This window comes from Acomys minous (assembly GCF_964271855.1).
Source record: "Acomys minous genome assembly, chromosome: 10".
Taxonomy (NCBI): Eukaryota; Metazoa; Chordata; class Mammalia; order Rodentia; family Muridae; genus Acomys; species Acomys minous.
Window position 1 is genome coordinate 105,598,162 of NC_140491.1, and position 27,330 is coordinate 105,625,491.

The 27,330-nt window shown below is 42.5% G+C and overlaps 1 protein-coding gene across 2 annotated transcripts in view; it reads right to left on the minus strand.

Annotated features, from left to right (window-relative positions):
- The window catches only part of TLK1 (tousled like kinase 1), a 120,967-nt gene extending 101,130 nt beyond the window's left edge, over positions 1-19,837 (minus strand). The window contains exon 1 of one of the 2 annotated variants that reach the window (XM_084799452.1): positions 19,751-19,837. Coding sequence is in view for 1 of the 2 variants with exons in the window: in XM_084799450.1 (XP_084655576.1) it covers positions 15,412-15,550 (139 nt within the window). In the remaining variant the exon portion in view is untranslated. Of the gene's footprint in view, positions 1-15,411; positions 15,730-19,750 lie in introns of those variants that run through there. The other variant, XM_084799450.1, reaches the window with a different exon arrangement.
- Positions 19,838-27,330: the final 7,493 nt, after the last annotated feature.

Genomic DNA, 27,330 nt, shown 5'->3' on the forward strand with positions numbered 1-27,330 from the left:
ATTGTTTTAAAGAATTCTCCAAAATATAAGAATTCCTGCATACATACTCACACTCAAAAATCAAACCCAGGGCCTCCAACAAACATGCTGGAGAGTGAACTACCACTGACGTTATGGCCTCTGTGCCATTCAAATACCCTCTGAAAGAACAACACAGGGTGATGAGATGGCTCAGTGGTTAAGGTGCTGGCAGGAGCCGCCATGCAAGCATCAGGTACCCAGTAGCTAACCTGTAATTCCAGTTTGGAAGACCCAAAACCAGTTGGTTATAGGACCAACTCTAGGTTTTATTGAAAGATGTCACGATGGGTAATATGGAAGAAGATGATTCCCACAAACTTTAGCCTCCACACGTACCCCCCACATAATGCAAAAATACATGAAAATGGAAAAAGAAATGACAATTTTTAAAATGACAAATTTACACTCCCTAAAAGATATCCAAGAGGCTAATAAACTTCATGAAAAAGTGCCACCTCCACATTTAAGAAAATTAAATGTACTATGAGCAGTAATTATGAGGTTCAGCAACTGCGAAACTGTCTTGCTCTGGTGTGAGTTTAAATAATTGTAGAGGCTGTGCATGTGGTGGGGGAAGCTGGTATATGGGAAATCTTTGTACTTATGTTCAGTTTTCTTGTGAATCTCAAAATGCTCTAAAAAATAAAGTCTGTTTAATAATAAAAATAATGTAAATGAAAATCAAAACCACAAAGAAATACCAGTCCACATGCACCAGAATAGTTTAAGTGGCAATCCCAGTTGTGTGTAGTGATGCTGCACAGCGGGAGATCTCATATGGGAATGTCAAACACCAGAAAACTAGCAAGACCTTCTAAGGCAAACACAATCTGTAATCCAGCAGTTTTGCTGGTAGGTACATATTAAACAGACATTAACAGTGCATGAAGAGGACGGTATAGACATGTCTTAAACACTACTAGGAAGCCAGGCTGTGGTGGCACATGCCTTTAATCCCAACACTTGAGAAGCAGAGGCAGGCCAGCACAGCCAAGGCTACATAGAGAAACCCTGTCTCAAAAAACAAAACAAAACAAAACAAAAGGTCAGGAGCTGAATTCAATAAAGGTATAAAACTTTATACATTGGAAAATATAAAAATATCTAAATGTGAGGACAGAAGGAACTGTTTCCATCTGGTGTAGCAGAGGCGACATCAATACCACTTATTCTAATGTCTTAGATATAGATGTTAAGAAAAACTGACAATAGGATTTTGATACAAATATCAATTAAATAAATCCAATCTCACTAGTGATCAAGATCTACCAACTGAAAGAAGATACCATCAAACAGCAGCTAAACCTCCCTTCTCTAGATGGCATTTGTTCAGACCTCCGTGATAGAAATTCGATTACTTCTTCCCCACTCTATTTTAAAGAACTTAACTTGCATCACTGGAAAGGGGCTGTGCCTCCTCAATCCCCAATTGTCCTAACTGGATTCTAAGCACTACCCATCCCAAATCTTACTCATCTCTTTTGCTTAAGTTTTCTTTGAGTAACCAAATGACTGATGACTGTAACAGCTTGCTGTAACATATACCACAATTACACACTAATTCATGTTCACCATAGAAGTCAAAGCTGGGAATTCATACACTATCCAGTCCATCTCAGAAGTAGGCTGCAATTTGAAAACTACTTGCTGAATGAATGTTTTTAAAAATGTCTGGCTCTTCAAATGAAAGTGCTTGCTACACAAGCCTAACAACTTATGTTCAAGCCCTACATAAAAAGTAACTCAGAGTCAATGATACATATCTGTGATGTCAGCATTAGGGGATTCAGTGACAGATGTGCCCAGAAGCTCAGGGGCCAACTAGCCTGAAATTCACTGAGCATTTGCTCAGGGGAACCAAAAGACCCTCCTTCAACAAGAAGCAAAGTTGTTCTCTGGACGGGGACACACACACACACACACACACACACTTTTTTCCAGAACACACCTCTCCAGCATTTCTTCATCTCCAGAGGCAGAATTCATCCCAGCACCAAAGCAGGAAAGCAATGGAGAAGTACCTCAAGGCAGCTGTGCGGTGTGAATACTGCAGGATCCACACAGACCAGCTTGGCCATGCAGGCCAGTGAGAGGAAGGAGGTCAAATGAAGTAGAATTAATGCAAGCTGTCTGATAAAAAGAGAAACAAAAAACTGTGTATGGATACTAAGTTAAAATTTTTTCACCTGTGTCTAAATTGTGCTCTGCATAATAGAGCCAATCCTGGGAGAGTACTTTCCTGTACTTACTTTGTAAAAAGTGTGGGGTTAATCCCACAACATACCTGTACACATGCATACACAGAGAGGGACAGAGACAGAAAGAGAGAGACAGAGGACAGAGAAAAAACTGTAAAGAAAAACAAACAAACAAACAAACAAACAAACAAAAAAACACCAACACCAGTCTAAAGGTATGCCCAAGATCATACAGGTAAGAAGTGATGGGAACCCACACACCTAGCCCATCACACCACCTATAAAAGCAAGGAGTTAATCAAGTACCCGCTGCTACAACTAAGAATAAGAGACAGCACAAGCCCTCCTTGTGCTTTAAGGATGATTGCTCTAAAGCTTAGTAATGAATAGCACAAGCATGTTTCTAATGTGATCAATCTTCACACACACACACACACACACACACACACACACACACACACTGCTAGGCACTGCTGATGCATATCTATAATCCTAATACTTGGAAGGCTGAGGCATGAACCAGCCTGGACTACTAAGCAAGAGCCTATGGGGGCAGGGGTGCACAGAAAAAAATCTATAGATTAGTTAAATTAAGAAATTACAGGGCTGGAGAGGTGGCTCAGAGGGTAAGAGCACTGACTGCTCTACCAGAGGTCCTGAGTTCAATTCCCAGCAACCACATGGTGGCTCACAACCATCTATAATGGGATCTGGTGTCTTCCTCTGGTGTGCAGGTGTACACGCAGGCAGAAGACTGTATATATAATAAATAAATAAAAGAAAGAAATTACAGTAAGTGCTAAAACCTTAGCTAGTACCAGATTCAACATAAAATCACTTTTAAAAGCATTATCTTATATCAACTTTCTACTTGAAAATACTTTCAACACATAGTATCAATGTTCAAAAAGTCGGTATCGTCATATATCACTTAATACAGGGCATGTACTAAGAAATGTACTCCTTGGGCCATTTGAGTCTCATACAAACATCAGAACAGTAACACAGACTGTACACATGTGTGGCCTGTCCTTGATCAAGTCATTATGTGGTGCATGGTAGCTTTTAAAATTACAAAATTTAGTTTAAAACAGAGTAAGAAATACCTGGAGCAACTCCAACAAAGCACAGATAAACTGGATTATATACGTGTATAGTCTTGAGTAGGCAGCTCTGGTTAAGTGCAAAGCATATGTTAACAATACCTAAACCTGGTATTGTAGGGTGGGCTGAACCCTACCCTAACTTATAAACACAGGTCCATCTCATACACTGCTGGCACAGGAGCTAAAAGGAAAAAAAAAAAAAAAGACAAAGAAGAATTTGACAGTTTACCAAATCATCAGAGAAATTTACCGAAAACCCACTGATGATTTGAATCTAGTCTTCTAAAAAAATTTTAAAGCTTTACTCTGTCATTTTATCACTCATTAATACAGCCACAAAAGGGGCTGGAGAGATGGCTCAGAGGTTAAGGGCACTGACTGCTCTTCTAGAGGTCCTGAGTTCAATTCCCAGCAACCACATGGTGGCTCACAACTATAATGTGATCTGATGCCCTCTTCTGGCATGCAGGTGAAATACTATATATATAATAAATAAACAAACAAACATTTTTTAAAAAAATCCTAAGTAGTATCAATAGTTTTAATATAGCCACAAAGTAACAATTAAGATAAAAAGGAAAAAAATCAAATTAATCCCCTATATTAGTTGTTTTTTCAGTCCATACAAGTGACCTCAAGAGACTGCCTGTTACAGCTTTCTCACTCTATCCAAAACCTTACTGACTACTATGCCTACATCTTGCCTCCTGGGCCCCAAGATAGTTAAGGAATTGGCAATTCAAATAGATGAGCAGTAACCAAAATTTGACACATGGGCATTACAAAGGAAAAGCTGTCTTTCATTTGAGGTTGCTAAGCTACAGGTAAATGTCTGGCATTCCAGAAGAAAGAAGCTAGAAAATCCAGAAGTGGAAACAGAGAGACTCACAGATAATAGCTGGGATCTTGGATCTAGTTGCTTTCAAAGTCATTCCACACTCCTCCACACACAATTCCCAGTTATATGAATAAAGCTGTTATGCTGTGAACACAAGTAACTAAAAAAAATCATGACTAAGCTGTGGGGAATATGGCATATGCCTATTCCCTGGTACTTAATGTTAATCCTGGTGCTTAAATGCTAAAGCACAAAAGATTTCATAATGAAAGCCAGCCTATAAAAAACAAAATCAGAACATGAACTAAGAGTAAGAGGCACACACCTTAAATCCCAGGGCTCTGGAGGTAGAGGCAGGCCAGACTCAACTATGTAGCAAGTTCCAGAGCAGTCAAGAGCTACATGGTTGAGACCATGTCTCAAAACAAAACAAATCACTAACACGCTAGCTTGGGAAGAACAGTAGCATTGCCAGACAGGTAAGACTCTGTACTTGAGTGTGGTCCAGACTGAGTAAACCTCTGTGTAGTAGGACATTCTTTCACTTCTGAACCTCTGTGCAGACCTCCTCATCTGCAGACAGGGATATTAACAGTACTCACATCCTATGGCTGTCAGAAGCAAATGAGCTCAGAGGCCAGAACACTGAGAAGCAGTTGTATCTTTAAGTAAACTAAGTCATTTTTAAAAGTACACAAACTTGACTAATTAGTGATGTTTACCAAAACACTTTTTTGAAGGGGAAAAAAAAGCATTTTAAGGGATGAACACTACTCATGAAAATAAAAACAAAAAACAAAAACAAAACAAAAGGCCCACATGTCTTTGGTCTCCTAAGACAGTAGAGTTATTATTAGCTTAACACGAACGTCTCTGACCTTCCCCAGTGGCACTACATTTATCATCCAAAGGAAAGTACACACACTGTGAGTAGGAAACCATGAAATTACACTTAATACCAACACTTCTCAGACAGGTCTTCAGAATATAAAGCTAAAGGCAGCTTGGTGTTTTCTCCAGCTAATTAGTTTCTAAGGAAAGGTACAGTTTAGAAATCTGTGTATAGCCACATAAGATGAAAAGAAACAAATATTGTAAGTCACTTAAGAAAACTATTTATTTGGCTTTGTAATGATCTGGAGAATATAACATGTATTTAAGTACAAAAATAACTTGCCTTCTTAAACGTCGCCAAATATCAGACCTCATGATGAAGCTACCTTGGGAAGAGCGAATACTGAATTTAACCCACCACCTAGGTGTGTTCAGTGGACCCTTCCACTCACCCACCACCTAGGTGTGTTCAGTGGATCCTTCTACTCCAGGCTTCCAACGTCTGCCAACCCGTCCAGCCTCTCATTAGATTTATCAAATAAGTTTTAAAGCAACATTAGAATTAAAACTACATTTAAAAAAAAACTGCATAGGTGGCCCAAACTGCATGTCAAGCTTTCTCTGCCTATACTGAATATTAATAAAAGTCAAGGATCTTCTACATCACAGCTTTGTCCAGGGCTCCTTTTCCCTCACAAGGAAACGCTTTGTTCAAATGTTTACCTGCTACAACCCAGAGGGATTATAAGACAAAGAAAAAAGATAAATTGAACTCCAAACTAGATTATCAAACATGAAGAGATTTTTCCAATAATGTATCTCTAACATTTTCCATGAGTGCTCTAAATTTATCTTTTTACAATTGGCACAGCTTGTTCAGCTTTCTAAACTGAGGGGTGGAGTTCATTACATCTTCATGCATGTATGCAAGTCATGCCAAAAAAATTAACAAAAATTTGTAAACTGATTGAATGTCAAAAAGGTAGCTTTGTATTAAAATGAGAGAGAAAGGAACCAATGAAATTACTCAAAGCCAGATGGGCGTGATGGCGCACGCCTTTAATCCCAGCACTCAGGAGGCAGAGGCAGGCAGATCTCTGTGGGTTCAAGACTAGCCTGGTCTACAAAGTGAGTCCATGACAGCCAAGGCTACACAGAGAAACCCTGTCTCAAAAAACCAAAAAGTACTCAAAACCAAATTGCCACCTTTTAGGAACTATACTTAGTGATTATACGCCAAAGCCTTACTTCAAATCCCAGCCTGCCATTGGTTAACAGGTCAGACTGGGCACGTGCCTTTACTTTTCTTTTTTTTTCTTTCTTTCTTTCTTTCTTTCTTTTTTTTTTTGTGCCTTTACTTTTCTTTTTTAAAGATTTATTTATTTATTATTATATATACAGTGCTCTGCCTGCACGTAAACTTGCAGGCCAGAAGAGGGCATCAGACCACATTATAGATGGTTGTGAGGCACCATGTGGTTGCTGGGAATTGAACTCAGGACCTCTAGAAGAGCAGTCAGTGCCCTTAACCTCTGAGCCGTCTCTCCAACCCGCCGCCTTAACTTTTCTGCTTCAGTGTTCTTACCTGTAAAAATGAGAGTAGCTGAACAGAACTTTGTGTTGTGAGATTATATGAGTTAATATAGGCAGAAATAGTATAGCAAAAATCTGATTACTTCATTACTATTCACGCCATCCTCTTACCTAGAGGCCAGCCAAAGCTACAGACTAAGATACACTGCATAAACACTTTCCGAGGAGCAACCAAGTCATCGTCTTCCTTACATATTTACTTCATGTTTTATCACACATAAGGAACTTTTAGTCTATTCCCAAGTGTTTTAACATACAAATCACTTTTAAAAACAAGTATCTCTAGCATACCCCTTGCTGTGGTCATAAACCCAAGGGCCTGTTAGTAACGCAGCCTGCCCTGCACAGGCTCTCACTGCGTGGCCAGACCCTGCTCTCTCAATCCACTACCTTAGCCTTTCAATAACTGTGTTTCCCTAGAGATAGGGTCTCCTACGTAGCCCAGTGGTGAGATTACATGGGTGAACTACATTTGTTCCTCACAAGAATTTTTGAGCTGGAAGACATACATCAGTGCCTCTAATCAGCCCCAACAGTGAGCTACCCAGACACATTTTATCTTCAAGAAACTGCTGCCAAGTGTAAGAGAAAAGCCACAAACCTTACAAGACCTCTGAATTTTGGTCTCAACTCTCTTACAGTGAAAGCCTAGGTAAATTATCCACATTCCCTCAACTGCAAAATGAAAGATGTGCACTAGACTCCTTCCACAGTATCTTGCAGTCCTGTGGTCCTCATTTTATAAAACTGAAGCACTTGTCCAAGGTCACACAGGTAATTAACAGCAAATCAGAGACTGTATACATCAGTCACCCCGTGTACACCACACTGCTTTTCTCTTTCTCATTTCAACCAGGAAAGGCAGCAAACAGGAAGCCAGCTCAAAGCTCATCCTTGACTACACAACTACTCTGGGGCCAGTATGGACTAAACACAACAAACAAACCAAAGATCACAAACAAAATAAAATAAAAAAAATACACTACTCTAAATGTTCATTTTGTTATTTTAATTTATTATAATTTATTCAGATTACATCCCTCACTTGTATCTTTCCATCCCCACCCTCCCACCTCTAAATATTCATTTTATAAACCTACTTATTCAATGAATCATGCATTAAAAAACAAAAACAAAATTGGATTTTTAAGACAGATGCAGTGGTACACCTCTGTGATCCCAGTACTTAGGGGAGCAGAGACAGATGGATTTCTGTGAGTTTGAGGCCAACCTAGTCTACAAAGTGAGTCCGGGACAGGCAAGGTTACACAAAGAAACCGTCTCAAAAAACAAACAAACAAGAACCCAAAACAAAATGAATTTTAGCTGGGCATGGAGGTGCATGATGGATCTCTTGAGTTTGAGTCCAGCCTGGTGAACAAGGAGAGTTCCAGGACAGCCAAGGTTACACAGAGAGAAACCCTGTCTCCAGTAGCCAAAAGAAAAACAAAAAACAAAAACAAAACAAAAAAACTGGGGGAGGGGATTTTAAGTGAAGTCTCAGGCTGGAGGTGTCATTACATTTACTAAACTGACCTCAGCAAAGTCAGACAAGGGACTGAAGAGACAGATCATAGGCTATGCAATTAGGACCAGAATTTAGCTCCCAAAACACACAAAACAAGCTAGGTAAAGACCAACAACTCTGACAAACTGGACGCTCTGGCTTCTGTACCCAAAAATGTGTGCACCTGACCCCCATCTCTTCTTCAGTGAGCAAACATTCACAAAGACAACCACACTTACAAATAAATCATTTTAAAATGTGAAGAGAAGCAGGGTGTGGTGACACACGCCTTTAATCTCAGCACTTGGGAGGCAGAGGCAGGCGGATCGCTGTGAGTTCGAGGCCAGCCTGGTCTACAAAGCAAGTCCAGGACAGACAAGGCAACACAGAGAAACCCTGTCTTGAAAAAACAAAACAAAACAACCCCCCAAAAATGTATGAAGAGAAAGTATGCCTAACTTCCCAACGCCTAAAATATCTAACGTACAAAAAAGATTATGTTCCATATAAAATTAAAGAATGAACTGCTGTTTAGTAATTACAAGTACAATCCTTGGAATATAAAAATCAAAATTCTTGATTTTTTATATCCAGGTTATATTTAATGTATATTGTTTAATTCAAGAGAGATTAATTTAAACATTTTCCTCCATGTTTCCTCATTTCTGGCTATATTTTCAAAAGCATTAAACAGCTTAAGCATATTACTTCTAAAATCATATAAGCAATTACAAACAAAAAAGTAGATTATATTTTTAATTTCTCTTTCAAAATTGAAAACTGGCCCCCCAAAGTATTCTAAAATCCTGAGCTCAGTATAGTATACTCTACTAAACTGTACCATTAGCAGTACTCAGTTCTCTAAATGTCTCCAAAGTTTATTATATTTTACAGGGAACTTAGTAACATTTCAACAAGACTGATCCTGTTGACTCCAGAAAATCCTCAGAGAAAAATCACAACAAAATGAAGACGAATAATAAAACCAACAATAGATTCATATTACTGACTTGAGAACATCCAAAGCATTCTTGGGTATATAAGTACAGTTTAACTATAATTAGGATTCTTAAAGAAAAAGAGAATGCCAGAATGTTTGTATTTTTAACTTAGATGGAACCCTAACTTGATAAACCCAAGAGCACCTAATAAGAATCTACACCCCAACCCCCAAATGTCTTTGTAGTCTGTGCTAAATTCTTCAAACACTTCTTCCCACTGTCGGACAAGATTGGTAGCTTAACAGCTACATGGTTCTTTTATTCTTGTCCAAAATTTATACAAAAATTTTCACCTGCTGATTTAGCTCTGCTTTCTAGACTAGGAGAATGAATCTATTTTCCATTAATGCCTTTGAAATATGTCTCCCATATGTCTCCCAACTTAGACAGCATATATGACCCACTGACTTTCTGTGGCTCCTCAGACACTTTTGGAGTACAAAGTACTTCCACACTGCCAGTAAACTTTTGAAAAAGTCTTGGGTTTGTTCTGGTTTTTCTTTTTCTTTTCTTTTTTTGGTTTTTCGAGACAAAGTTTCTCTGTGTAACATTGGCTGTCCTGGAACTCACTTTGTAGACTAGGCTTGCCTCAAACTCACAGAGATCCACCTGCCTCTGCCTCCCAAGTGCTGGGATTAAAGGCGTGTGTCACCACCACCCAGCTGTTTTGGTTTTTCTTTTCTTTTTTTTTTTTTTTTAAGATTTATTTATTTATCACATATATAGTATTCTGCTTACAGGTCAGAAGAGGGAACCAGATCTCACTATAGATGGCTATGAGCCACCATGTGGTTGCTGGGAATTGAACTCAGGACCTTTGAAAGAGCAGTCAGTGCTCCTAACCTCTGAGCCTTCTCTCCAGCCCTGTTTTGGTTTTTCAAGACAGGATTTCTCTGTGTTATCTTGGCTGTCCTGGACTCGCTTTGTAGACCAGGCTGGCCTCGAACTCACAGAGATTCACCTGCCTCCACCTCCTGAGTGCTAGGATTAAAGGTGCGTCCCACCACACCTGGCTTAAAAATTCTTTTTATAAATTTGATGTGGTAGCCGGGCGTGGTGGCGTACGCCTTTAATCCCAGCACTCGGGAGGCAGAGGCAGGCGGATCACTGTGAGTTCGAGGCCAGCCTGGTCTACAGAGCGAGTCCAGGACAGCCAAGGCTACACAGAGAAACCCTGTCTCAAAAGACCAAAAAAAAAAAAAAAATTTGATGTGGTATCAGAAAACAGTCATTCTGAAAAGGCTAAGTACTTCATACACCTCAATCAACACACATCACAACAGGTAGGAGAAGCAAAATCTAGCTGTTCTTCCAATAAGCCAAAAAAAAAAATTGCAAAAATATAAAACAATACCACTAGATATACTAATTTTTTTCAATTTAAATGATATTTTTTTCACAAAATTTTCACTTAACATGTAACTAGCTTATTATATTTAAAATTAATTAAGACTTTTGAAATTCTCAGGGTTTTTTTGTTTGTTTGTGTTTTGAGACAGGGTTTCTCTGTGTAGCCTTGGCTGCCCTAGACTTGCTTTGTAGACCAGGCTGACCTCAAACTCAGTAAGTATGTCATCCTCCCACCCCACCTCTGCCTCCTGAGTGCTGGGATTACAGGCATATGCCACTATGCTCAGATAAAATTCTGTTTTAATACAGCAAACATTAATAAATAAATCTATTTGGAGCTGGACAGAGATGGCCCACACCTTTGGTTCCAGCACTGGAAGGCAGAGGCAGGCAGATCTCTATGAGTTGGAGGCCAGCCTGGTCTACAGGGAGAGTTCCAGGACAGCCAGGGCTACACAGAGAATCCCTATGTCAAAAACACAAAACATAAATAAATAAATAAATAAATAAACAAACAAACAAGCAAGCAAGCAAGCAAGCAAGCAAGCAAACTATTTGGGATCCTTAGTAATATTAAACAGAATAAAGGAGTGCTAAGACCAAAAAGTGTAGGGGGCTGGAGAGACAGCTCAAAGGTTAAGGGCACTGACTGCTCCTCCAGAGGTCCTGAGTTCAATTCCCAGCAACCACATGGTGGCTCACAACCATCTATGTGATTGGGTGCCCTCTTCTGGCCTGCCAGTGTACATGCAGACAGCACTGTATACATAGTAATAAATAAATAAATCTTAAAAAAAAAAAAGTGTATAACAGCATAGCATCTCTCAGATTTCCAGGCCTCTACCCTGAGTTTTCTTGTCTCATAAGCAGGAGACTGATGAAGAAAGAAAGGGTACTCTGAATTTTCAATCATTTGATTCTCAGCAATTATGAATTTAAAAAGTAACCATATGTTAACATGCAAAAGACAAGGAATAGAACTAAAATCTGCTTATTTAGCTGGCAATACACTAGGTGAATAGATTGCAACAAACTGACCTTTCCTTGAAATGTGTCTTCCCCCCACCCCACCCCCATGCCATTTTTTTCTTTTGTTGTCATTTGAGACTGGGTAGAGAGACCCAGGGTAGCCCTGGCTGTCCTGGGACTCACTATGTAGGCCCACAAAGATTTCTTACTGAAGTCTTAATTTCTTAGCTCTTCACCCCTTAATAACAAGATTATAGGCAAAAGAATGAGTTGGAGATTACAGGCCAAAAGCCCAGGAGAATCCCTGATCAGCACCTGTGAGAAACTTTCCAAACTAATAAAAACAAACAAAACCAAAAAATTCTGGACTCAGAGCAACAAAACAAAACAAAACAAAACAAAACAAAAAGTCCAACAGCTTATCCCACAAGTATCATAAAGATCCTGAGGATCAGCCAGAGGCAGTGGGGCACGCCCTTAATGCCAGCACTTGGAGGCAGAGGCCAGCCAGCCTGCTCTACAGAGCCAGTTGGGATAACAGAGAAACTATAAATAAATAAATAAATAAATACAAAGAAAAAAATTACTGAAGATCTAAGAGATTCCTAAACTACTTATCTAAAGATACTGCTTTTCAAAGCACAAGAAGCCACATGAGTGCAACGGGAATTACAGCAAGAAGGGTTAAGAGAGCCAACTACACAACAAAGATAATCACATTACCTTCCTAGATTTTTGGAGTCAAATATATCAAAATTTCAAAATAACTTTTATAGACACACACTTTCAAAGTTTAATTTAATTAAAAGAAGTTTAGCTAGCTAGGACTGGTGGCGCACGCCTTTAACCCCAGCATTTAGGGAGACGGATCTCTGAGTTTTCGGCCAGCCTGGTCTGCAAAGCAAGTTCAAGGACAGTCAGGACTACACAGAGAAACCCTGTCGTCTCGGAGAAAAGAAAAGGAAGAACAGATATGGCTCAGCAGTTAGCAATACAGCTTCATGGCAGCTCACAACTATCTGAAAGTTCCAGGGGATCCAAAACCTTCTTCTGACCTCGTCTGCATGTGCATGATACGGCATATACACAAAGGCAGACAAAACGCGCGTGTACATAAATAAGGATTTTAAAAAATTAAGTAACTGACAAAAACGGTTCACAAACAGGGGGCTGGAGAGATGGATCAGAGGTTAAGAGCACTGAATGCTCTTCCAGAAGTCATGAGTTCAATTCCCAGCAACCAGATGGTGCCTCACAACCATCTATAATGTGATCTAAATGCCCTCTTCTGGCCTGCAGACATACATGTAGGCAGAGCACTGTATACCTAACAGAATTTTTTAAAAAGGGGGGTTCACAAACATACATGTGCCTAAACAGCTTCTGAACTTGACATTTTTCTGTGATTTCACGTTTATTTGGCTCAGGTTTTCAAGAAACAAAGCCTGTACTCTTCCTGATACATTCATTCAGTATTTCAAATCAAATTCCGTCAACACTTCTTCCTAGTCCTCCCTTGAAGTCAAAAGTTCTCAAACTTAGTTTATGCAGCATTAACATATAAACCTGCAAAAGGTACTAAACACTTGTATAAAAAACGGGGACGCCAGCCAGGTGTGGTGTCACACACCTGTAGTCCCAGCACTGGGGAGGCAGAGGCAGTAGGATCTCTGTGAGTTCAAGGCCAGCCTGGTCTACAAGGCGAGTCCTGGACAGCCAAGGCTACACAGAGAAACCCTGTCTGGAATTAAAAAAAAAAAAAAAAAAAAAAAAAAAAAAAAAAAAAAACCACACAAAATTTTTAAAAACTGGGGCTCCACTCAACGATAAACATCTCCATCTTGATCCTTGGGGCTTCCTATAGATAATTTCTGTTGACATTGGTAAAATCTAAGACTAAGGTACCAAGCCTCAAAATGAATAGAGGTTAGGATTAACAGTTTTAATTTACAGGATTGTTAGTTTAAAAAAAAATAGAAAGAACTGTCCAACAATGAATGACCTTATAGATTATGAGGGCTGGGGTGTAACCCTATGGTAGAGCACTCACCCACTTTATGTAAGGTCCTACAGAGAAGGAAGGAGAGAAGGAAGGAAAAATCGGTGTCAAGCATAACTTTCACAGATCCATATCCCATGATTTCAAGTACTAACTGTTATCTTAGGTTAACAGCAACAAAAAAGCAAAAACTACAAACAAAGCTGCTGGGGGTGAGGTGTTCTGGTTATTTGGAACTTTGGAGTTAAATTATTCTAACCACTCAAAATTTCTCAACATCAGGAATGGCTCAGAATAGATGAGAAGTTTAGCTCGAGCTGACCTTCCTCAGAAACTCCATCTGAATTTGGTGGCTGCCAAATTCCCAGGACTGATAACAGATGTCAACTGTTAAGCCAACACCATGCCCTTAGCAGATTATCTCATAAAGGCCTTGACTCATAGTAATGGCTCAATAAACACTTGAGAAATGAGGAATTATTTTTCAAAGGTATAGTACTTTAGAAACCAAGATAGTCTTTTGAAACTCACAATCACTAAGGCATCTTAATGAAACTACAAAGTGGAAATATGCTACAAGCACCAGCTGCTCGAATTTACAAAACACACTTTAAACCATTTACTTACAGATTTTCAAGTTTATGCATGTACACAAACATCTTATAAATTTTCAAGTGCAGAAAGAAAAACTCAGATGTATTAAAGACTTATTTATTGAATGGCTTAAATTTATCTTCTAGTAATGAAAAAAAATCAGTGTCAGGGTGAGAGGAAAGGGGGAAAATGTCTGTCAATGTAGTCGGCATGTCTAATGCATGCCGTAAATCATGCCTTCCCATGAATTTTCAGAGCATATTCATGTCAATCTTTGAGCCTATTGTCACTTTCACACATGCTCACGGGAACAAAATGACAAAGAATGCTGTGCCTGAACCACTGGATCCAGGAATGAAACATTTGATTAGCAATTATCAAGCCTCTGGGTAATAAATATGGACATATTTTCAAAATACATTAATCCTAACACTCCTACATAAATCTTTCTTTATGAGGCTCACTATGCTACTGGATTTCCAAACCTTTTCTTTTTTCTTTTTTCTTTTTTTTTTTTTTGAAGGTGCCGATAATCTCCTTGTGTGAGACAACTGAGAGAGAACCCATTTACCAATAGCTAACGAATAAGGCTACGTATTTCCCAGACAAAAGCGCGTTAAGATAGATCCGATGCACGTTTATTCTTCCCTGGTAAATTGAGTGGCCCTCCCCCCAAAAAATTCCATTTTATGTAGTATACTTAAAGTTAAATGTAGCAAGTTCAAATTTTAGTCAAAAGCACTTAGATGCCTTACTAGCTGTGTGACTGCTACATCTGGTGGCAGAACACTTGCCTGCAAGAAGCCAGAAAACTTAGAAAACAATTGTAACCGACCTCGGTGCGTGTTCTGCACAAACCTTCACGCAGGAATTTCCCACAAAAACAAAACACACACACACACACACAAACCCACAACCGCTGGCAGAGAAGAGCCCTACTTGCACCCTTGAGCATAACGTACAAACGCGCAGGAGCCGATGGGGAAAAGGAAGGAAAGTTGCAACCATCTGGAGGGGTGGCTCGGGCAGCCTTGCCCACGAGTCGCTCTGCCGTAGGGGATTGCTCTAGGGGCCGCGCTGGGGATCCGAGGCTGCCCAGAGCATTCCGGCGGCGGGCGAGGGGCATCCTCCATGTCCCGGGCGGCCGGGCTGGCGGCGCGGGGGACCGCCTCTAGGGGAGGAGTGCGGGCTAGGGGAGGGGGCTCGCGCACCAGGGCTTGCACCGCGAGGGCAAACCCACCCGAGCCCGGAGGCCGGGAGGCTCAGGGAGCAAGGGCAGGCCTCCCGCCTGCCCGCCCGCTCGCTCGCTCACCGCCACCCCCACCAACCCCCCCACCAACTCCAGCCCGAGGGTCCGCGCGAGCCGAGGGAGCCCCGGCGGGAGGACGCCGCAGCGCTTACCTTCCCTGGGCCTCCCGGATGGCGGCGTGTGATTCAGCAGGGACCTGGCCGCCGCCGCCGAGCCCGGGGTTGGAGACGTGGAGAGCCGGGACCAAGATGGCGGCCCCTCCAAACTTCCACTGCTACTTTGGACACTCATCAAGCTACTTTCTGGGAGCCCGACTCCCCCCCTGCGACGGCGGCGGCACCGGCACCCGCCTCCGTCATGGCGGGGGCCGCGCTGAGGGCGAGCGCGGGCGCGAGGGCTGGGAGGGGAGCGCCGCGCCGCCGGGGGAGCGCGCCGGGCGGAGGGCAGGCGGGGAGGGCAGCGCTGAGGGGAGGCAAGGGGCCGGGGCCGCGGGGCCGGGGCCGGAGCGCGGGCGGAGCGCGGACCGCGCCGGCCGAGGCCACTTCCGCGGGCGGAACCTGCCGGCACCTCTGCAGTGCGTCGGGCCCCGGCGTCGCCCGGGCGGCGGCGGGCGGTGGGTGGCGGCTGAGGCGGCGGGGTAACCTCTGCATCAGTTACGGGCGGCGGCGGCGGCGGCGTCACGCGCCGCCAAGGCAAACACTATCGCGAGGCTCCTGCGCCTCCGGTAGCGGCGGCGGCAGCGGCGGCGGCCGCGGGGCCGGCTGGGGAGGGGGGGAAGAAGGGGGAGGGGGCAGGAGGGGGGAGGGCCCTGCCCGGGCGGGGCGAGGGCGGGGGAGGACGCGAGCGCGCAGGGAGGCGCGGGACCCGCGGCGCGTGGCGGCGGAGTCGCGTGCGCGGGGCCGGCCGGAGGGAGGCGCGCCCCCGCTGCCACCTGCCTCCCCCCCCCCCAGCCGCGGCGCGCCTGCTCCGACGCGCGCCCCACACCCAGCCTGCCCGAGACGCCTCTGCTCTCGCCCGGCTCGGGAGCCTCAAAATGGAACTGAAAAGTTGAGAGTTGCCTCTTTGCCCCTCGTGGGGAGGGAAAAGGGGAAAAAAAAAAAAGCCAGTGTGCGCTTACGGGTCTGCAAAACAGGAGTCGTCACGGAATAAAAGACCTAAGAAAATAAAACTTTCCTTAAAAACAATCTACCAAAGGAATTGAGAAATTCTACCGGTGGAGTGGGTAGCCCATGTGTGTGGTAGAGCTTTTTCTTTGTTTTCACAGAAGTGGAAAAATCCAGACTGAATTTTTTTGACTACCGAATTCACATTAAAAAAAAAAAACTATAACGTTCATCTTGAAGAAGATACGGTTTCTAGAAATTTCCAGTTTCTGGTGCCGCTGTTGAGTATTGACAACAAATTCCCAAAACAAATTACAGCATTTGCTAAAATTTATAGATGAAAGCGTAGCTTTCTGCACACCCACATACACACACACACACACCAGCGATTGGCCATCTTGTTCATAAAAGAACAGTCTAGTAGTCCAGGAAAAATACGACAAGGTTATTGCTCTCTTTAAACAACCAAATTGAATAGAACACTAAAAAGACGACACTATAGAGCAACTGTGCGGGCATAAGGAAATGACATGATTACCAGGGGGACAAAAATGTCATTTCTATTTTCTATTTTTATGACTTTGCATTTCTCATAGTAATGTTTTCTTCAGATAAACTATCGTCCCAGAATAGACCCTTGGTTGTCAGTTATCTCCAGAAGTCACCAGAGTGTTCCTGGGCTTCAGATTCTTCTGGGTTTTGTCACATTCTGCCTTTGAAACCTAAGAGCTGGCACAAATTAAACAACTTGATTGAAGCAGAATGGGCTCACTGTAAAGCGCATGTCTTTGGTTCACACTGTAGGGTGCATACAGCTCTGAAGCTCCCTGTACAATCAGTGGTGACTATCTGTTGCCTTCACATCTCTCGTGTTCCTACCCCTTTGAGGTTCCACCCTGCTCCATCCGCCTCAGAATCCCTTATCTGCTTCCTATGCTATGGAGTAAGTTAACTTTTCTTGAATTTCAGATGAAGCGTACAGTGTTTATTATGTCCGGTTTCTCTCAATATAGTTATTTTAATTGCCACATGGCTGCATTTTCTTGTGTGACTATATCACACTTTATCCCTTCAACTTTGGCCATTTGCCTTCACCAATTTTTGCTTCCAAGTCTCTGTATGGACATAGCTCATCCATTTCCTTGGTCACATACCTATGACCTTCTAATGATGTGTAAATAAATATACACTCTTTCTGTTTGCTTGGTCTTTCGTGTGCTGGAGATCAAGCCCAGTGCTTCATACATGCTAGGCGAGCACTCCACCCCAGCCCTTCTTTTGTATTTTAAGAGTCGTCTTAGGCTGCAGATTGTATCGTAAAGAACATAGGACAGGAAGGAAGTCAAGAGACCTGACATTAATGTCAGCAAGTGAAAACAAAAATCCTTATTTCATTCCCATATGGAACAATGAGGCTAGACTCACGGGGAGACCCCTTCCAATTCCAGGACTTTAATTCAGAGTTCAGTTCCTCATAAACTGTAAATAAATGCCAAGGCAGACAAGCAAATTGGCTCACATTCTTAATCCCAGCATGTGGATGGCTGAGGCAGGAGGATTACTTTGAGTAGCAAGCTAGACTGGACTACAGATACCTTCCTAACAACATTGTCCAGAGCCATTATTGGCCTTGTTGCTATCTAAGCTGGGGTTTATGCAGTCCAGGTTGGTTTGTTGTTGGTTTCTTTTGTTTTTTGAGACAGGGCTTCTCTGTGTAGCCTTGGCTGTCCTGGACTCGCTTTGTAGACCAGGCTGGCCTCGAACTCACAGCGATCCGCCTGCCTCTGCCTCCCGAGTGCGGGGTTAAAGGGATGCTCCACCACTCCCAGCTCTTGTTTTGTTTTTAATGGTGGCTAGAGGAGCACAGAGTGTACAGAAGCAGGTTACTTCAGCTGTAGTTTGCCAGTGGCTGCTGCCTGAGGACAGCTGAGTGTTTCATCCCTGCCTTCTTGTAGCTTAGGATGAAGCTTAACACTCACCAGCTTCTAAGAGGCCTCCTCCAGTAGCAAGGAGCGAATCAGAAAAACTGCCTTAGCTTAAAACAGAAAGCCACACACCATCCAAACTCATGCCTTCACACACACACACACACACACACACACACACACACACACACACACACACACCAAAGGGCAGTGGCAGAATTTTCATACTGTGTTACAGTAAGTAAAAAGTGGGGATGATCTCTATTTGTAAGCTTATACCAAGAAAAAAAATGACAAAAAGGATATACTTCAAAAAGATAACTACTAATGTAGGTTGTGAGATTATATAATTACTGTTTCTACCTCTGTCCTTCCCCAAAATTGTATATAACAAACTGTATATTTTTATATTCAGGAAAAGTTCATTAAATGACTTTTAAGTAATTTGAGCATAAAATGTCTCCAAACAAAAATATAAGTAGGTAGTTTTATAAGCTGTACAGAGATGCTGACTTACTCCCTAGCTCCTTGGTAGCAAGAGACCAAGAGTCCAAGGCCAGCTGGATCATATATCAAGAATCTGTCTTGAAAATGGTGTGTGTGTGTCAACTTAATTATGCCAAACAGGTAAAATTTTATAAGCAGCAAGTTCACCATACATGTATGTTACACATTCAAAAACACATAGGCATTCAAAAAAAGTCTGATGAATGGCTAGAGTAAATAGACCGCTGACAGGAAAAATGTCAGAAGAATCCAAATTTGGACTGAAAGGGACATCTGTCACCGAGGGGTGAAAGAGAGATCTCAAGAGCAAGAGCACCTCCCTGGTAGGGGTCTTTGGGCAATCTTCTGGCTGAAATAACCTGCAAAGAAAGCTAGTGCGCGAACACCGCTGCCAGCAAAGCATGTAAGAGAAGGCAGGAGCCAGCCCTAGAAGCAGCAGGGAGGAGGTGGAAGGTCCTGCGCCCTGGACACTTGGCTGGTTGAATTCAGAAGCCTCTAGAGGAGAACCTGGCCCAGGCCAAGGGTTCTGTCAACTCTGTGAAACAAATGGGATTGTGAGGCTCAGTAAAGAGATGAGCAAGCAAAGGAGGAGAGGTCTCCAAGGGTCTCTGAGGGAAACGCATATAACAGGTGGAGACCTGGGTCCTCATCTATAGAGTGACAACAATCTCATAAGACTCTTTTCTATTTGTGTTTGGAAGTAAAATTATTTTAAAAGGATCCAACATTGTAGATTTTAAAAATACATTTTACCGGGCGGTGGTTGACACATGCCTTTAATCCTAGCTCTTGGGAGGCAGAGGCAAGCAGATCTCTGAGTTTGAGGCCAGCCTGGTCTACAGAGTGAGTTCCAGGACAGCCAGGGCTACACAAGGAATTCCTATCCCCAAAAAACAAAATAGTAGTAGTAGTAGTAGTAGTAGTAGTAGTAGTAGTAGTAGTAGTAAAATTTTTACCTCCTATTGCTTGATTCCTTCTCAATTCACATGAAAATAAATCAATTCCTATGCCATCTGAATCCTTTTCCCCAAGCCAGGAACAAATGAGCCAGACTGAATGAAGATGTCCTTTGTAAGTACTCCATTGAGAGGGATTCTGGAGTGGGTACAAATCACCCTGAACATTGACTGCTCGCCTCAGTTCCCATCTAAATTGGGGTTTAGCCTGGTTGCTGCCCAAATGAGCCGACTTATGTACCCCAAAATGTTTGTAGCCTTGCCTGAGCAACTTATTCCTGTTTGACCAATAAAAAGCCAACACATCCTGGGCCGGGCAAATGGGGTAGGGGTGGCTAAGGTTCCAGGGCTGAGGAGACAGAGAGGATCTTGGGAAAGGAAGCAGTCAGAGACCGGAAGAGGATGGAAGAGAATAGAGGGAGAGGGGAAGGAAGGAAGCGGTGGCCATGGGTTATGTGGAGTAAGAAGCACATGGCCGCATGGATGGAGGGTTCAGCCCACATGAAGAACAGTATTTGGGGTTATGCATGCTCCACAGAAATTATTAAAATCAGATGGCTGGGGTTGAGGCAGGGTCTGGGATACCTGTCCCAATATGGGAGGTAGTTTAGATGATTAATAGCTGCCCTGCCCCAGGTGAACCAAGGCTATTTTAAAATATAACAGGTGTCTGTGTCTTCATTGACTGCTGGCGGGTTAGGAAATACCGCCATCATAATAATTAACCTAATAATAAATATTTATTAGGCCCTACTTCTAAATTAACCACAACATTCGGCGGTGTCAGAACTGCAGCTCTAAGTCTGCGATGGTGGGGTATTTCCACCTGCAAAGTAAATTAAAACCACAAAGCAGCTTCCTCTCCCCTCAGAGCTGGTTATTAAGTATCAGCCAGCAGACCACTGATCCCTCAGCATATTTTTCATGATCCTCTGCTGTGCCTAAAACTCAGTGAGGGCAAGGTCCCTGGTCTGTCATATTTACAATTATATTCCCAGAACCCGGCACCTGCCCAGAATACACTTAGTGTTACAGATCTGTTGAGCCAATATGTTATATACATAACTAGCCAGCAAGCCCTTGAGCTAACCTTGTAATCATCCGGGTTGGCCACCTATCAGAGGAAGGAAGAGAAGTGTTTTACCACCCCTCCCCCTCACTGTTGACTAATGTGTGTGGTTTGATAAAGTTCACTGAAACACTAGGGAGACAGAGGCAGGCGAATTTCTGAGTTTGAGCCAACCTGGTCTACATAGTGAGTTCCAGGACAGAGAGAACCTGTCTCAAAACAAAAAACAAACGATCAAACAGGAAGAAAGAAAGAAAAAAAAAGAAAAGAAAAAGGAAGAAAGACCCCCTTAAAAAAAAAGAAAGAAAACAAAAAGAAACCAGTTATGCAAAAATAAAGCCAGATTGATATTATTTATAAAGTACAAATTTTGCATGAAACATACATTAAGAATTATGATTATTTGATATTTGGATGTAACTGAGCATCCTGGGCTTTAATTAGCTAAACCTGGCAGTACCCGCCCTTTCAAGTTCATAAGTTAGTACCTAGTGAAATTGAAGATAGGATGCCTTGGCAGTTCTGTTCCATGGAGCTACTACAGGAATCCTTGCTCCTGTGCACCAGGGGATAAGAGTGTGCTCGGCATTGTTGTTTGCAGCAGTCGCAGAAGGAAAACCACCCAGCATCCATCAAGAAGAGAATGGATGAACAGAGTGAGACCCAACAGAGGGATCAGAACGCATACAGACAGCGCTGGTTAAAAAGAGCAAGTGGGAGGTGATGGCTACATAGGATGCAGGTGTAGAAGGGTCTTTTAAGCTCAGTTTTCAACATGGAGCCAGCTCAGGAAAGGGAAATGGGGGCTGGAGAGATGGCTCAGTGGTTAGGAGAGTGTGCCTCTCTTCCAGATGATCCAAGATCAGTTCCCAGCAACCACGCCGGGTAGCTTGCAACTATCTGTAACTCCAGCTCCAGGGAATCTGATGCCTTCTTCTGATATAGACACACACAGGAAGAAAGAAAGAAAGAAAGAAAGAAAGAAAGAAAGAAAGAAAGAAAGAAAGAGAGAGAAAGAAAGAGAGAGGAGGAAGAAACAAGAAAGAAAGGAATGAATTTAAATCTTTGAAAAAGTAAAAGAGCCCAACTATATGCACAGATTGCAGCTCCCAGGACACCTGCTCTCCCATCTCAGCATGCTGCCTCAATCAGACAAACAACTCCATCACACTGAATTCTGAAGCACACCCATTTCAAATCTGAATGGGTTTGTTCTACCTGCGCTGTGCAATTCACAAAGCCGCTGCTTGAAGGCTCAGGCTTTCACATCCTTTAAAAAGATTGGTCTAGAAGGGAAGAGAGAGATAGCTCCATGGTTAAGAGCACTGGCTGTTCATCAAGAGGACTTGGGGTTGATTCCCAGGAACCAGCAGCTCATAATCATCTATAACTTCAGTCCCAGGGGATTTGACAGTCTCCTTTGGCCTCAACAGGTACCAGGCGCACACGTGGTACACAGACATACATACAGGCAACACATCCATACATATAAAATTATTGTTGTTGTTATTATTATATGAATAATAAAAAGCAATTTTTTTCTTTTTTGGTTTTTTGAGACAGGGTCTCTCTGTGTAGCCTTGGCTGTCCTGGATTTGCTTTGTAGACCAGGCTGGCCTTGAACTCACAGCCATCTGTTTGCCTCTGCCTCCCATAATTTTTTTTTTCAAAAAAAGATAATCCAAGGGTTTGTGCATAATCGGTTAGGTTAGTGGCTAGGATGTGGCTCAGCGGTAGAGCACTGGCCTAGCATGCTCAAGGCCCTGGACTGACACTGGGCCACACATTCTCTGACCTCTCTGGCAATAGAAATGCATTCGCCGGTGTCAGTCCACTGGAGCTGAGAGAACCTAAATTCATACATAGCACAGAGCTGGACCGACAAGATTATCAAAATGGATTCATTTTGTCTGACATTAAAAGGTGGTAACCAACTTCGGAACAGTATGTTCCCCTCCCATAAAGTGCACTGCAAGCTGCCTTCAAAGGACACGAGGATTAGACAATGTTTGCAGATACAAAGTGCAACAAACTGACAAGGCACCTTTAACAAAGCATGCTGGTTTGGAAAGTGGAGGGGAAAATATTTTAAACCAACTGCTTGCCTGTGCTATCATACTCAGCCCAAAGTTTGTTGATTAAAGAAAAAATACAAATGCATCACATTGGGGGAAAACACAAAAAATCCCCCAAATCTTATACTAGCTCATCTTTGTTCAAGTCCTGAGTTCAATCTCGAGGAAAATAGGTCTTCAAAAAAACAAAAAACAAAAAACACCTCATCTTTCCCTAGCTGGCCTAGAACTAGTGGATTCAATCCCCCTAATTCAGCTTGTAATAGCTGAGGTTCCAGTTGTATTCCAGGTGCCCGCTTCAAAAAAATCTATCTTTTGTTTTTGTTTTTGTTTTGAGACAGAGTTTCTCTGTGTAGCCCCGGCTGTCCTGGAATTCACTTTGTAGACCAGGCTGGCCTTGAACTCAGAGATCCACCAGCCTCTGCCTCCCTGAGTGCAAGGATTACGGGTGTGTGCCACCATGCCTGGCGCACGTCTTTGTCAGCGTAACATAGCCCTAAATATACTTGAGAAGGGGAATCCCGACTGAAGGGGTGCCTTCCCCAGTGGGCATGTCTGTGGGGTCATTTTAATCACTAATGAAGGAGGGACGGTCCTGCCTTCCCTATTGACAGCACATCGCTGGCTGGGAGTCCTCGGGAGTAAGGAGCGTATTTAAGCCACCGAAGAAAGCAGGCCAGTAAGCAGCACTCCTCCATGCGTTCTGTTTCAGTTCCTGCCTCCAGGTTCCTGTTTCCGCCTTGAGCTCCTACTCTGGTATCCCCTGATGAGGACTCTAACCTCTAAGAGGTAATAAATTCTTTCCTCCCCAAGTTGTTTTTGGTCATGGTGTTCCATCACAGTAACAGAAACTAAACTACAACACATGTGTACCCGTAAATATATTTAGAAACTCTGAAACAATGCAGGGATGTCAAATATTATTGAGAATCCCACCACACACACACACACACACACACACACACACACACACACACACACACACATACACACTCCCACGCCTCTTGCACAGTTACAGGTTAGAAGTGTAAGTGTCGTTTTGAAAATTCATCTAATGGTATGTGTGTGAGGGAGAGAGAGAAAGGGTCTCTCCAGGCAGTGGTGGCGCACGCCTTTAATCCCAGCACTTGGGAGGTAGAGGCAGGAGGATCTCTGTGAGTTTGAGGCCTGGTCTACAGAAAGAGTTCCAGGACAACTAGAGCTGTTACACAGAGAAAACTTGTCTTGAAAAGCCAAAAAACAAACAAACAAAAAAAAATCCAAAAAAAAAAAGAAAGAAAGAAATTTAACCTGGTTCTAAGTGTTTTCCTCCACACCCAGGAAACAAATCTGTTGTTACAAGTATTCAATAAGAAAATGAAAAGAAATATTAAAAACAACCATCTTCTTAATATGAGAGGAAATGAATGGTGCTTTCTTGTGGGGAGGCAAGGAAAAACCAACGTCTTTAAAATAATAAACAGACAACGAACTTCCTAAAGCCGCCACTGTGGCCGAGTCCTCCAGTGAATGTTTATCTACTGAGCTGGTGTCCATTTGGGGCACTTGGTGAATGCAGTTGTTTGCAAATGGCTTACATCCTATATGTCCACCGCTTTTGAAACCAGTCATAGACCAATAGACTCTTGTAGGACACACCTATTAAGCACCTGCCGGAGGCAAAGTATTTTAGCTAGGGCCTGAGAATGCAGAGATGGGTCGCATGGAATTTGGCGTTGATGAGGAAAGTAGAAAACCAATCGGGCCAGATATGAAATGCAGAGAGGTCAATGCGACTTCAGCGCCTCATAGTTGAAGCTTCCTAAATGAGGAACAATTCCATCTGGGCCCTGAAATATATCAATGCAATCTAGATTGTTTCTTTTTCAAAATCCAACATGTCGCACTTACCCGCTGGGCCTATTCCGTTCACTGACCAAATGTCTTAGTTTTCATTACTTTTTTTTTTTTTTTTTTGGTTTTATGTAGTCTTGAAATCTTCAATCCTTGTAGTTCCCCCCCCCCCTTATCCTTTTGCCTTGTACAGAGTCCTTATTATACCTTCAAATCTCCCCTAGGAATGCATCTTTAACATACGTCCTGCCATTTCATCTGTCTATGCACCAAAAATGGAATAGACCGGGAGATGGCAAGGACACCAGTGGTAAGATGTTGTTTTCTTCCACGAAACCAAGTCACTTAACTACTCAAAATACAGAAAAGAAACCTTCTAATTGGGTTAAAGAAAGCATTAGTTTTATTAGTGATCAAAAAAGCATATCGGGAACATTCTCCCATGGGTTTGACATGATTTGATGACTCACAACATCATGACGCACTGAACCATGAAAGGAACTCCTGATCTGGGAGACTGCTGTTGGGAAGAGTTGACGGGATGTCTAAGAGGCGTTAGCTAGAGACTGGGGTCATAAAAACACTAATAGTGAGAAGTGACTTGATGCTGTTAGGTACACAAATCTAGTAAGACAGCCATAGTGCGGCATAGTATAGTATTGTAGTTATACAATATGCAGTGTACTAAATATTACATATAGTTCCATGGGGATTATAGCTATTTTTTATTGTAATTTGTACTTTTATGTATATGGGTTTTGCCTGCATGTATGTCTATGCACCACTTGTGTGCCTGGTGCCTTCAGAGGCCAGAAGAGGGTGTCAGACCCCCGAAGCAGAGTTACATGGTTGTGAGCCACCATGTGGGTGCTGAGAATTCATCCCAGGTTCCCTAGAAAAGAAGCCAGTGCTCTTAACCACTGAGCCACTCCATTTCTTCATCTGCCTAAATTGCATTTATAAGAGTGGCATTTCTTTTGGGAGCAATTTAGCAATATGGATCAAGAATTCTTTTTAAAAGCTGGGCATAGAGGTACACGCCTTTAATCCTAGCACTGGGGAGGCAAAGGTTGGTGGATCTCTGTGAGTTCAAGGTCAGCTTGGTCCACATAGAGAGTTCTAGGACAGCCAGGGCTACATAATGAGACCCTGTCTCAAAACAACAAAACACTCTATTTTTGAAAATTGCTTGATCCCTGGAGTTTAAAGACTAGCCTAGACAACATAGCAAACAAAACTCTGTGTGTGGATGGGGCGGGGAAGGTCTATCACAGTCTTTAAAATCATTTTAAATTATTAAATTTAATATGTGATTTATAAATTAGATTTAATTTACATATATAAATGCTTTGTTGTATGTATGTTCATGCACCACATGCCCGATGCCTAAGGGTGTCAGAGAAAGGCATTGTATGCGCAGACACTGAAGTTATTGGTGGTTGTGAACCACCATGCAAGTTCTGGTGAACAGAACCTGGGTCTTCGGCAACAGCAACAAGTGTTCCTAATCACTGAGCCATGTCTCCAGCCCTCCTATCATGGTCTTGATCTATAGCATGTATATATAATTTTTAAAATGTAGATGAGGCCGGGCGTGGTGGCGCACGCCTTTAATCCCAGCACTCGGGAGGCAGAGGCAGGTGGATCACTGTGAGTTCGAGGCCAGCCTGGTCTACAAAGCGACTCCAGGACAGCCAGGGATACACAGAGAAACCCTGTCTCAAAAAAAAAAAAACAAAAAACAAAAAACAAATGTAGATGAAATATGCTCAAGAGAGTTCTTTTCCTAGGGTGGCCCAATGATGGTAGGGTTTGTTTGTTTGTTTTGGGGTTTTGTTTTGTTTTGTTTTTTTCAAGACAGGGTTTCTCTGTGTAGCCCTGGCTGTCGTGGACTCACTTGTAGACTAGGCTGGCCTCAGACTCACTGAGATCTGCCTGCCTCTGATTCCTGTGTGCTGGGATTAAAGGAGTGCACCATCACTCCCAGCTCATTTGGGGTTTTTATTGGTACAATTAAACAAAGAAAGAAAGTATTTATGGAAAGCTCTCAGAAGCTTGCTAACAGAATCCGAGGAAAGTCCACCTTCCAAAATCACAGCAGAAGATAAGAGCAAATGAAACCAAAGTCTGTAAAGCAAGCGACAATCATGAAAAGAAACAGCGGGCACACAGGAAAACAGTGACAAACCAGACTGCACTGAGACTAAGCACGATGCATTTGGTTATTAAATTTAGATTCCCTATTAATAGAATAAGCCTCTCAGATTGTGTTAAAATTTAAATCCAATACTTTGCTGTTTATAAAAAAATGCATCCAAATAAAACAACACAGAAAGACGGCAATAGGTAAAGATAGCAGCATTAAATTAAAAGTCAGAAATCTTGAAGGGTTATCTTCATTTGTAAACATTAGACACCCATACATTAACACACACACACACACACACACACACACACACACACACACACATACGCACACACTCGCACGTGCACAAACAAGACAAATGGCAACTGACCAAATTCACAAAATGGGAAATACAATTAGCTGATTGTGAGAGTACAGTAGGTTCCTCTGTGTGTGCATGGATTCAGCGAGTGAGATG